The 13,574-nt window shown below is 33.8% G+C and overlaps 2 protein-coding genes and 1 long non-coding RNA gene across 3 annotated transcripts; 1 reads left to right on the top strand and 2 right to left on the bottom strand.

Annotated features, from left to right (window-relative positions):
- The first annotated feature begins 5,484 nt into the window (after positions 1–5,484).
- Positions 5,485–5,974, top strand: LOC140976226 (uncharacterized). The gene is made up of 2 exons (XR_012175177.1): positions 5,485–5,811; positions 5,908–5,974. It is a non-coding gene; the product is annotated as an uncharacterized lncRNA (long non-coding RNA).
- A 411-nt stretch (positions 5,975–6,385) lies between these two features.
- On the bottom strand, positions 6,386–9,473 carry LOC140976219 (scarecrow-like protein 23). The gene is made up of 3 exons (XM_073440200.1): positions 7,530–9,473; positions 6,688–7,305; positions 6,386–6,583 (listed from the first exon to the last, which is right to left on the bottom strand). Exon 1 carries the CDS (start codon positions 9,145–9,147, stop codon positions 7,810–7,812), a length of 1,338 nt encoding a protein of 445 aa, XP_073296301.1. The 5' UTR covers positions 9,148–9,473; the 3' UTR covers positions 6,386–6,583; positions 6,688–7,305; positions 7,530–7,809.
- A 2,148-nt stretch (positions 9,474–11,621) lies between these two features.
- On the bottom strand, positions 11,622–12,927 carry LOC140981167 (protein CYSTEINE-RICH TRANSMEMBRANE MODULE 6-like). Its single transcript, XM_073447508.1, has 3 exons — positions 12,683–12,927; positions 12,388–12,553; positions 11,622–11,880 (listed from the first exon to the last, which is right to left on the bottom strand). The coding sequence occupies exons 1-3, from the start codon at positions 12,705–12,707 to the stop codon at positions 11,835–11,837; spliced, it is 237 nt and encodes a 78-aa protein (XP_073303609.1). The 5' UTR covers positions 12,708–12,927; the 3' UTR covers positions 11,622–11,834.
- Between the last annotated feature and the right edge of the window lie 647 nt (positions 12,928–13,574).

The following is a 13,574-nucleotide window of genomic DNA, read 5'->3' as shown; positions in this document are numbered from 1 at the left end:
ATATATATAATTTCTAGCGTTAATATTTGTATTATAAATTAATAATCTATTAATGATCTACCCTTGAAGTTAATGAACTTGGTCTTTTGGTATTATCATTAATTTAATCTCACCTACGATTCTCACAAACAAATTATATCATCATTTTATTTTTAAAAAAAAATATTTTCCAGACAGTAATTTGACAAACTATAACAAAATAATTTCAAATTTTTTCAATTCAAAATTTCCCAATCTAAATATTAACTTAGCTCTAACAATAATTATTCATAAAAAATTAATTGTACATCATTAGAATTACTAGTTCTTATACAGGATTACCACTTAGTGGTATTTTTTTTAAGCGTGGACAAAAACGCATTTTTATTTTAATTCAAAATCAAAACGAAAATTATTAATTGTAAATTGCCTAAATGCATTTATTTATCTGAAAAATCCCATTCTTTTACTTATTTACTTATTTTAAATCAATTGTATTATTAATTTATATTTTTTGATATTTTCATTTACAACGATTTTATGTATATATATCCGTAAGACGGACTGACTAAAATATTAACATTTTTTATGGGTAAAGTTGATCAAATCCGTCTCACAAATTAAGTCGTGGGATAGAAGATCATTTATAAAATATCTTTTCCCGCGACGGACTTTTAAATTAATTACAATTTAAAAATATTCCCAATAAAAGTAACTACTTACCGTTATTCATCGAAATTATATCAGATACAGTATTGATGGAAGTCGAGATTCATACAAGTCTTAGACCTATGGCGAATGTTGCTGAGTACGTTGACAGAAATGAAGTTCCCGACATTAGTTCTAGTGAATACTTAGTTATAATCATGGTTTTATAAAAGAAATAATTTGTCAATACTCTGATCTCTTAGGCTTCGTTAGATTTGTGTGATGGGATAACTGAGTTAAAAAATATTTAAATGATTATTTATACAAATATTAAGATAGTTGATATAATGTGATCAAATATACAATATTTGGTATAAATGATTAGAAATTTGGGATAAATAATTGAGTGTTTGGTGTGATTGATTATAAAAGTAAAAAATTTAAAAATATATCTTAATTTCCAAAAATACCCTCAATTGAACCTTCTTTCCATACCTATGCACAAGAAATCACCCAACCCTTCATGTGTCTCCCATGTCAAAAGAAAACTTCCTTATCTGTACAAAATCCTTCGCATAAAAATATTTACGTCTTATTCACAATCACTTCTTTGTCAATGCTATGCTACCCCTTATAAAAAAAATTATTGCTACAAGAGAAAATTAGTATTCAATAGTAGGAGATAAAACCAGAAAGTGGAAACAATCTGAAAACAAACACCATGCCATTGATATATACAATATTCTAAAATAAATTTAGATACACAATGGCGATAACTGAACTTTGAAACCAAAAAAACATATGGGGCTCTTAGCTCCTAATCGTTATTACAATGCAATTTGATTAGGGTTAATTAATTACAGCGAAAAACGAGTTTAAAATTTTTTTACGATGAGCCCAAAATATGCTATTTGAATACTAAAAATAGTATTTCATCTCACATCATAAAACATGCCCACATATAATCAAAACAACTCATACCACAACAAATCATATCCTCGGGACATACCCCGGTATATAGATACATAACATATATATTGGGAAAGACCACGAAACCTCAACTCAAACTGTGACTCCCTCCAGAAGTACCCTCTCCGGTCTCCTGATATCCTGGAGTACCTGTCATTGTCCACATACAAAGACAACAAAAGCCCCGTCTGGGGTGAGAAAAGCTCAGTCTGAAGCAACCACAGTATATACCACAGATATCTAAACAATGATATATGATATGCAATGCATGTATGTCGTGGAGGTATCAGGTCAAATGCCCATCCACTGAGCATATCTCAGAATCAACTGAATCGCTATCAAATCAATGCTCGAGCTGGCACACCGGCCTCAATAAAGGATAATCGTATGATAGCGTCGAAAAAACGTCATCGAATCCCAAATCTCAATCAATCATCGGGGCCACAAATGACTATGCTTTAAGGGTCATGTAATACCAAACATAGCATTTTGTTCACAAACCCCAAAATCAAATCAAATAATATCAGGGTATCCAAGGATCATAGCTCAACGTGCATGTCATGTATGCCACATCAACTCAACAAATAAGGCTTATAGACATGCATCTCAATCCAATCAATCAAACATATATCATATAATACAGATACCTGTCGTATGTTACCCGGTCGCAACATACCTCAATTCTTCTTTTCCAATTGATGTAGCTTGGAGATTACAGTATAATAATCTATCTACATCAATAACATGTTCATTTCAATCAATAACATGTTCATTTCAATCAATAACATCATTCAATATCAACAATATAAGTTTCAAATATCTTTTGAAACTTTAAAATTCATATCAAATTCAAATCATAGCATAATTCAATTCTGACTTCAAAACTTAGTTTCTTGTCGGTTATTCTACCGCATATATTTATCAGAATTAATAATAACTGACAAATAATTCTTCAATCTCAATCCAACGATTAAAATTCCCTAATTATAAGAAATTAGGACTAATTCAAAATAACATCATTATAATCTTCTCTAATTCGTTAAAATCATACACTATTCAATAATTTTCAATTTCTGTATGATTTAACAATTTATCAGATTTATTTCAAAAATCGACGAATTTCAAACATCACCAAAAATATAAAATTTATACCTCAAATCGAAGACCTCGTATCAACGATCTCAGAACTGAAGTCGATTTATCGATTGGATAAATCGATAAGTCACACGATCGAAAAGAAAAATCAAAATCCCTAAATCTATTTTTCTCACATCTCTGTAACTTTCGAATTCGAAAGTTAGTATTTATCTTTTTTTTAAAATTTTTTATTATATTATATTATATTAATAATATAATATAATATATATATTATTTAACATTTTAACGTCGGTATATCTCTTTGGACCAGTCAAACGATCAAATTTTTCAAAACTCAAAACATAAAACTTCTATATCTTTGAGTTTTGTCTGGTATATCCAAATTTCAAATTATTTGAACTTCATATGACCAAGATATGTCGCTAATTACCATTTTGCCTTTAAAATTAATTCATTATTTTTCAACTTATTTACGAAAATGACATCAAAATAAATTGAATATTTTTCAACTTATTTACAAAAATATCATCAATACTATTTTAGTCTCGAGATCTCACAAAACAAGTAAATTAAAGCACAAAAAAATAGTTTTTATGTTTTCCCAACACGGTGTATCGACATATCTGAGAAAACACAATAAAAATTTTGAGCATTTATTCGAAAAAGAGGTTATTGCCAAAAAAATGTTTCGAAAAAAATATGGACAAAATAATTATTCCTTAAATCAATGTAGAGATGTTCATAACAACAAACTTCAAAACAAAGAATGATTAAAATTCTTGAAGAAACTAAGAATTGTCATGAAGATCGACACACTTACCTTGGTCGATGCTTGCTAAACCTTCTGAAATTTATTTTTCTTCATTTCATCGTACAGTGGTCATGGGAAGAAGAGGGTAAAATACCGCCTTTTTTCCTGCAGAAAAAATATTGCCGCTTCTCACTCGTGTAGAATTTATTGGGAAAAAATGTATTTGTGTAAAGATATTTTCTCATGTTTAATATTGTTTAGTACTGGATACTCATCACTTGGGTGGGCATAGATCTCTTCTCCTCCCAATTTATCTATGAGAAGAACAAATGACAAATAATGATTATGTGAACTCTTTTATCAGGCAGACGAAACACAGCCTAAAGGTACTGAAATCAGTCAAATCTCGTCTTTTGAAAATGTAAGACTAATAGTGATTGGCTTTCGCCAATAACAATGATATGCAAACAATTGCAACCTATTGTTGTTTTTGTTATTTCCCTTAATTTAAACAAGGTGTTAATTTAATTATTGTCTTTGTATTCTCTGTTTTTCTTAAAGACGTGTTGTCTTGCTTAATGTATGTTATTTTTCTTGTTTTAAAAAGTGTTCATTTACTTATTGTCTGTATGTTCTTTTTCTGGTTTTAAAAAGGTGTTGATTACTTTGCTTACTGCCCAAGGGAGACTCTCACGTCCTGTCATTCTGTTCTATAGGAACAAGATAAATTATCCATGTGGTGCATTTGAATAGCTCTATCGTGTTTATGTTGATTTCAATACCTTTGACGAGCATGTCAAATTTTATACATGGGGACAACTCTAGACTTAATCTCAAGCAGTCACAGATTTTTACTAAAGTTACTAAACTTAACTTTGTCAAGATGACAGAAATTAATTAGTACTGTCCTCACAGACGTTTATTCCACCATGGATTAAAAAAAAAATTTGCACAAAAATGTTTGTATTTGTGCTCAATTGAGGTTCCTCTTTTCAGAAAACAGAAGCGGAGATTGATGGAACAGAGAAGGAAGAAGAAGCAAAAGAAATTACCCTCGAAGGTGGATTCATACAAGTTTGGAACTAATTGTCCGGTGTGAAGGATTGCAACCACAATGCTGAGACAAAATCTTGTGCAGGCAAAAGACCAACTGTTGTTGAACATACTGATTGGGATCCCGAGGCAACTAGAGAGTTGCTAGAATCACAAGAAACGGTTAAAGAGCTTGAAGATGAATTGACGACAATTTCTGGTTTATTGAAGGATTCTGAATTCTTGAACATGAACCTGAAGAATGAACTCTTGCTGTCGAAAAAAGCATTATCAAGAAAGTGTAGAGAAACATGGTGAGATTCGCCTTGAGCATGAAAGAATGCGTGAGCACATTTCAGAAACGAAGGTGAGACATGGCCCTAGGTATTAAAAGTCTGCAAGGTGCATTGAAAGCTCAAGAATTGAAGACCAAGGAGCTGACAGATGTGAAGGAAGCGTTTGAGTGTCTTGGTCTTGATCTGAGGACCTCGAGAAAGGATATGGAAGATCTTAAGTTAGATTTGGAAATTTCTATTGATGAAGCTGGGAGATTTGAGGAGTTACACTGCAAAGCAGTTTGCTTGCTGCATCAGAAACGAAAAAGACCTTTGAGTTAGAGAGGTTGCTCAAGCTGGCAAAATCCAGTGCAATAGAAATGCAAAATCAGATGGTGACCTTACAAGATGAGCTGAAGATTTTGTATGAAAATACTGCTGAAAATCATAAAGTAGAAGAGAGCTGAAGAGGAGCACTTCTGAACTTTCTACTGTTTGAGGGGAATTGGAGCTTTAACAATCAGAGGTGCAAGATTTAAATGGGAGGGTAGCTTCAAAGGAAGTTCTTATCAGTGAATTGAATCGAGAATTGGCATTTGCAAGTGTTGCTGAACTTAAGGCTAAAGAAGACATTTCATCACTCGAGAATTTAATGTCATCTATGAAGGGATCCGTTCAAGAGATGGTATCTTATCTTGAAGATGTGAAATCGAAGCTGCAGGAGAAGGAAGATCATTTGAAAAGCCATCAAACAAAGACAAAAATCAAGCAGGAAGAACTAGCTAAATCTAACATAAAAAAAGCAGAACTGGAAGATGCGGTGACTGATCAGACCAGTAGCATAGCTCATATTAAAGAGTTTTGTGATGACTTTGAGGATAAGTTGTTGCAGTCACAAAAATTCCTGAAAACATATTCTCTTTTTTACCAAGCAATAGCAAACAGCAGAAACTGAAAATTGTCAAAGTTGTTGCAATTGAAGAAAAAGATATTTCTGGAAAAGAAATGAAAGAGCTGAGACATAGGTTTGCTTCTGAAGGCCAAATGCTAAAGTCTCAAGTTAGTACCCTACGTTGTCTTGTTTTCCAAAATTGTGCTGTCTTTTTAGACGTTTTATCATTCCGGTGAATTTATACTAGTATCTTCATCATGCAGATATCTGTTGTTTTGTAAGAGAACAGTTTACTTCATGAAACATATAAAAGTTCCTAGAACAATCTACTTACCATGATTGAGCATCTCAAAGAACACCTGAGAGCAAAAATCAAACAAATATGCGTCGAAGGCTAGAAGGGATACCCTCTACACTGAAGGTAACCAGAAGTCAATTAGAGCATTATTAACAAATACACTATTTCATGGTACCAAGGTATCTCAAATGAAGGCCCTTAAGTTCATTTTCATTGTGGTTTTAGTTTCAGTTGTTATCAGTACTAAACGTGGATCATGTTTAAAAGTGTTGTTCTTGCTGTAATCGAGTTTGTGTTTAGCTACTACGGTATCTGTTTTTGTATTTCAATCACGCGCCTAACAATGTTTTGTTGGTATTCTTTCTATTTGTGAATCATTATTGTAGCTTATAGGTTATAGTCTTGTCTGTGAGATGCTTTGGCTCTAACTTAAAAAGCTTATGTACATTTAATCGGTACTGAGTACAGACCTCCAGCTGCAGCGCGTTCAATAAGGTTATTCTCATTTCAAATGTTCTTCGGCGGCTGGTATTCATTCTTGTTAAATTATCTGTTTCTTTGGAGGGACGATCTAAAATCAAGAATGCAATTTTGTGGCTGCTTTCTCGCATTGGAATTGATCACTTGGTTGGTGTGAATACCTAAATGAGGAATATATCACAATTCAAAAACCAACAGTAATATAAATTATGGCAAGAGCAAAATCTGTTAATTTAAAATATTTTTTCTGAGATATTATTGATACCTTCATAATAGCCCGGGTCACCCGGGAAACTAAATTGATAGCCCAAATAAGAGTCAACATGCAGAATGCTTGCTTCAGCAGCCGGGCAGGGGATGCTCGGGACATTTTCTTCTCGGAAAATCAAGAGCCCGGGCTTTCATGCAATCTCCCGGGAACTTTCTACTCGGGCTACCTTGAGAAGTGTATCACACTCGAGTGTATCAGTATGGGCTACTTTATGCTTGGCAATCGTTTCTGTCAGAACAACTTGAGTTTGGCGTGTCAAAGAAGTCATCAGAAGCAGGGTATGGGCAACCGTCTTACCATACTTAGCAAGTGGTCACTGAAAACTAGGTAATCATGGTATTTCCTACTATAAATAGTAGATATACTTCTCATTTAGGGGGGCTGGAATTCTGAATTCTTAAGCATTTCACGTATATCACCACGCATACAAGTCATTTCACTTTCTTCTTCACTTGCTGCTTAAACATCGGAGTGGATATGCCGTACACCCCTCCGACGCCCATTCACAAGTTCCTTTCCTTGTTTGCAGGTCACGGTAGAAGCCATCTCCTTGCTCATTTTCCTTGAACATAACTCCCTCATCATCCGGTGGATTGCACACACATTTCATACCTAGTTCACCCGGATTAATTCAATTATCATGCTGAGTCAATCAATCAAAGATAATGTTAACAGCGGCCTAAAGCATTAAACAAGTGTCTGATCATACAGAGAGACAATTAAGTAAAGTGAACAAAAAGGTCGTATTTGTATCTAAGGTGTCAGTCGAGTGCTAAAAGAAACAATAATTACATATTAATGGACGAGAAATCTCACAAAGAGACTTGAATAAGTACCATGAATCCATGATCTCCAATTCTCCATTAAGGTTGGCACATTTCTTTATTCCAACATCAAAGAATAACATATATAACAAAACGAACAAATACAATGTATCTCCATCTCAGTGTGATTGTAGAGGCTAGATTCCAAATTCTCAAGCTAAAATACTTATATATCCTCTGTTCCACCTTAAAAAGAACTCGGTTCTGTATCCATGATCCCATCATCAAAATCAAGCAAGAACATCAGTATCGTGATCCGTTTCCCTTTTCACGTGTGCAAAAATCTGATTGACTATTCACATGGTTGCCAAGCTGAGGCCGTGAGTAATGGCAAATCTTTCCATCCCAACTTCAAGCATCCACCCTCTTCTGCCAATGTATACCCCTGCCAAGGAAACATCCCGAGCAATAAGTTGGCTTGAGCAGCAGGGTTGCCAGCAAGGGAAATCGATCGAAATCCGCCTCGAACCAACTCATCTTCCCACCTCTCCACCTTCACTTCCCCCGTCCGCTTCGGTCCACCTACTGCTACAATGTTCCGAATCTCACACCCGAACAGCTGCTGTTCCACTGCGTGCCTCTCCACGCTCTCCGCTTCCAATCCGTCCCCTAACGCATCAAATAAAGCTGAGTAGTAATGCAACGCCTCAACAAATCGTCCCAAGAAACTTCCTCCATGGCTCAAATCCTGTTCAACAATGGTTACTAGTTTCGGCCTCAACATGGTTAGTATTCTTGAAGCTCCCAAATCACTCCCTGATACATCATACAAGCAATGATGCATCCAATGTACCACTATGGTTTCTCCCACTTTGATATTTAATTGACTTAAATCTTTTATGTTTCCAATCTTCCCTTGTATGGGCTGAAACTCAAAAGAAATGTTGAGTGCAGTAGCAAATTCAGCTAAACGCTGACCAGTTGAGTTAAGTAACTCTGCTGAGGATCCAAATCCAGTTATTCTAAAAGACTTGACCTTTCTTGACTTGGAAGCGAGAATGTGAAACAATCCTGGCCATTGGAGGCCCTGCATGATGTCCAGGTCGATTATGTGGACATGATCAGCACCGTCCAATGCTTGCTGGATCGCTTGGTTGGCTGTGAAGTGTGAGAATTTGATTAAAGGGGTGACAGAGTTGAAGATTTGTAGTGCGTTCAGGAGTTTTTGATGATGGATTCTGCAAAGAGGGCTGACGGGTGAGTAGATGCTTAGATATGAGCTGATGATGCGCGCTGAAAGCGCGTCAGCAAAGTACGCGCCGACCCTTTGGGCGGAGGAGCCGAAGGGGGAGGAAAGCTCAACTATTTCAGGCAGGAGCTGGCCGGCGTCGTCGAGGTTATCCATGGCTACACACTCGGCACATTGCAGAAGTAACCCGAGGAGGCGCAATCCGGTCGAGTCATCATCCTCACGGGCGGAAGCTCCAGCAGCGACGGACTGCAGTTGATCCTCCCCCTCTTCCTCGGATTGTAGGTCCTTCTCGACGGGGGAGAGATGGGTTCGATGGCGCTTGACGGGCTCGGTTACAGAAGGGCTAGTAAGGTCAACGGCGCGCTTGCCAGCGGAGGTCATGGCGGAAGAGGAGGCTTTGGGATTGTGTTGAAGTGTTGGCAGTAAACTATGAAGCATGATCGGAGAAAAGTGAGAGGAATCAAAAGGATATGTACTTTTGGAAGAAAAGATTCAAGCAAGAAATGACAATAAAAGTTGTGCAGAGATAGAGAAATGATTGGTCGAGTGGAATTTGTACATTTTCTTTGCGTTAACTTTTTGTTGGGAATTGGAAGTTTGATGTGTGATGATTCAGAATTATTAGCTGTGGCGTTTCAAGAATTTGATGATGATGATGAATCAATAATGGTGATATAGAGAAAAAAGAAGGGCGTGCGAGTGTGTGGTGTTTGGAGGCTTTTGGGACATTGAAAGGGAGTTTTGTTTCTAGTCTCGAGTCTATGCGGTGGAAAAAAAACTCAATTGGCCCTTTTTTATATTAGTAAAAACTCATGTGAGACGATCTTATGGGTCGTATTTTGTGATACAGATATCTTATTTGGGTCATACATGAAAAAATATGCTAAGAATATTAATTTTTATTGTGAATATCAGTAGTATTGACCCGTCTCACAGACAAAGATTCGTGAGACCGTCTCACAAGAGACCTACTCTTTTATATTCTAGACACGACGTTTGTGTTAATTATATACGAGAATTTGATTTGAGTGAGTATTTGATAGTTACGAGTGTATTTGAAATTTAATATGATTATCGTTGAATTTGCATATCAGATCGAATTTGAAATAAGTTAGAATTTTGTTCATTCAAATCAGTCTTAGAAATTATTGGAATGAAAATTCATAATCTCAAATCGATCAATCAAACACCAACTTCCGTTTTTTCAGTAACATCAAAGTGTTTGATTCACACATTTCATTGTTCAATGACTACATATGTATTAAATTTAAACAATTTTTTTATGGTTGCTCTAACAACAATTGATAATTAAATGGTTGTATGATTGGATTCCAGACAAATTAAATCATGTTTATGAGTCATATTGAGCACAATTGTGAGGAAGAAAATGCTTGAATGTTTTGTTTTGGGAACCTAAGACAACCTTAGTCAAAGGTCATGTTTTGGTTAGAGGTTAGCCTTGTTGTCTGGTTGTTGGATTGGCTTTGGATTTTTTGAATATGAATTTTGGGAATTATCAAAGACACGAACGTTTGTCTTGACGTGGTCGATTTAAGATAAGATGTCGATATTACTTTATAAAATTTATTTATTTGCCGCCTACGTAACGAAAATAAATAATTGGTACATAACGTGTCATGTAAAATATAATTATTTTGTTTGATTGGATGTATATAATTTTAAAAAAACCGAATATAATTTTTAAAAACTAATATTTAATAAATGACAAAAACTTGTGTGACGGGTCATATTTTATGATACGGATATCTTATTTGCATCATCCATTAAAAAGTATTAATTTTTATGCTAAGAGTATTACTTTTTATTGTGAATATATATATATATATAATATATAGAAAATTGTAATTTTAGTATAGCTTATTTGTTTTGAATTTTAGTCTTATCAAAGTTTGAGCTTCATCAATAATTTGGAACTTTTTTGTTGCGACCTTTTTTTATGCTTGAAACTCGTAAATCCATTGAACATGATTTTTTTGACATTGATTCTTTTCTACGTAGCACATGTGATGAGAATCAAAATCATATTACTCAAATTTAAATTAATCTGAAAAAAAATAAAAGGAAAATAAATCAAAACGACTCCTAATACTTCAAAATTGGTGGAAAAAAGTTTATCGTTCCTATTTTTTTTGTTGTGTGTAATATAAATTTTTTTCTCGTATGAATCACATATGATATTACTGATATCAAATAAGCAATATTTGATGGATTTAGAGATTTCAGGAAAAAAATGGACCCAAACCAGAAAAAAAAATCAAATTATTATATGAAAATCAAACTTTGACAAATTAAAAGCTAAAACCTAAAAAAATTCAACTTACAGAACTAAAATTACAATTTTTCATATATAATATATACCATCTAATGCTAAGACATCCTTCATATTAATTAATTTATGATATAATATCATTTCCGCACACATGATATGTGTATATAATGTTTTCGAAAATATTCTCCCACAATCACAGCAACCATATTTTTTTTCTAAGTTGAAATTGATTTTTTTTTAATAAAAAAATTCATGTATAATGTTTTTTGGCCATACTTCCAAATAAAACAAAAAAGAAAAACCGAAATTGACTCTAAATGACAATTATTCTTCCCGATAAAACATGACGGCAAAAATTACATAGGTCAATTATATGAACAAAACGCAATAAGCACAAATTTCCCCATTTTTTTCTATCCACAAATGTAAAGTCATATGATATTTTCTTCATTTTGTTCACCTCTTTTTTCACATCATTATTATTTTACTTTATTCCGCTGAATATTGTGGATATATATTACCACAATACTTAAAATCTGTTACATATTAATTTAAATAATTTCTGTACTTCTATATATTAAACAAATTAACTTTCATATTTACCACCTAAAAGTCAAACAAGTACGAATACTTACAAAATCATTCAGAAAATCTCATTCAACAAATCCAATTATTTGTAAATACACAATCAACAATCTAAATCCCCAAAGATTGTCATTATTAAACATTACATCTCAAACAATCTATCCATCGCCCTAAAATCCCAAATAAAACTATTGAAAATGTGAAAAACAATGAAGTTTGTAATAAATCTGACTAGCGAATCCTCAGCTCCTCAAAAACAAACATCCAATGCACAACAGCAGCACAAGGCGGCGCAACTGCAAAATCAAACATTTCAATACATTTTTCAAGTAATTTTGATTTAAAAAATTGTTTTAAAAAATAGTCTAAATATCTTGCGATTCATATGATCGATTTTTAAATATGATACTCTGTAAAATATAAATGTTAACGATAAATTAGAGGCAATAATTGGCATATTTTGTAGAGGCAAAAACTTATGATCACGGGTTGTATTTTGTGAAACACATCTCTTATTTGGGTCATCCATGAAAAAAAATATTAATTTTTATGCTAAAAATATTATTTTTATTGTGAATAAATATTCTTGAGATCGTCTCACAATAGACTCTCTCTTTTGTAGAAGCTCATGCATCAATAAGCAACTGTAAAATTTAGATTCACGTATAAAATTTACGACGAGATCTCGAGTTTGAGAAGCTTAAAAAAATTTCTTTAATTTACAAAATAATTTATTTGTATCTATTTTGTTTTCAACTTTTGATGTACAAAAAACGTAATTTATTAACTAAAAAAACACTAACCATCCTTTCCAAAAACCATCGCCTCTGGACTTCGTAGTTTTGGTCGCCGACGGGTTCGCGGCCTGAGCTTCGGATCCATCCTTCGTCGGGTAACCAGCAGGTGGCGGCGGAGCCATGTATCCATGCGTCTCTGCCGGGTACGCCGTGCTCGGTGGCGGATACGCCGCTGCAAAGTTTTAGACAGATCATCAGAATTTCACAATCAATTCACTCAATTCCAATGCTTCCGCAACTTCATTTCTCCATACAAATATCAGATAAATACATAAAGCTCAAACATGTTTTCTTCAATTACCTTGAGTCTGGTTGTAATTACTCATATTATTCCCGCGAGTATGATCTAGAGCAGAAGATTAATTAATATAATAATGAAATAAAACTTGAAGTGTATCTGTTTCATGTTTCGACCGTATATATATACACAGGGAGGGGTAGGATGTTTATGGCGAAGGTGGAGTTGTTCTTCGAGGATTACGTAGGGACGAAGAAAACGAAGGGCGGCGACACCGCGTGAAGGCTGCACCGGAGGAGAAATCCAACAAGGTACGACTATACTTTATCGTTACGCGTGGAACTAATTGGAAAGCGATTTTTATCTGATTCTTGACTCTCTCCATTAAATCAGGATTCCCCGTCCAACTTTGGTTCCAATTCTAATATAATTTGAAATTAAAAACTCTTTTATTAATCATACCTCACCATTTATTATTTGTTTAATCTATCGATTTTATGAGTTAGATATCATATTTTACTTTACTTGTTAAAATAAATTATTTATATATTAAAAGTATTGTTTTTTACTCTGAATATAGATTTAGTTGAATGTAGACATCATCTCATATAATGCAATACATTAATTTATATATAAGATGAGAGGAAAATTCAATTTTATGTGGAATAAAATTAAAGATAGACAAAAACTTGTCTGAGATGGTCTCACATGTCGTATTTAATGAGACAGATATCTTATTTGAGTCATCCATGAAAAAAATATTACTTTTTATTGTGAATATCGGTAGGATTGATCCGTCTCATAGATAAATATTTGTGAGACCGTCTCAAAAACACATGTTCAATTAAGAAAAGGTAAAATAATTTTTTTTTGGGGCCAAAGCCCATATGCGCTACGTTAGTTGATAGATACATGTTTTAACTAATCCTTTAATTAGTGGCCGATTACTCATAAG

Source organism: Primulina huaijiensis, chromosome 1 (genome assembly GCF_012295235.1).
Source record: "Primulina huaijiensis isolate GDHJ02 chromosome 1, ASM1229523v2, whole genome shotgun sequence".
In the NCBI taxonomy this organism is placed as follows: Eukaryota; Viridiplantae; Streptophyta; class Magnoliopsida; order Lamiales; family Gesneriaceae; genus Primulina; species Primulina huaijiensis.
The sequence above is the reverse complement of the archived record's forward strand: the minus strand, read 5'-3'. Positions and strand labels throughout refer to the sequence as shown.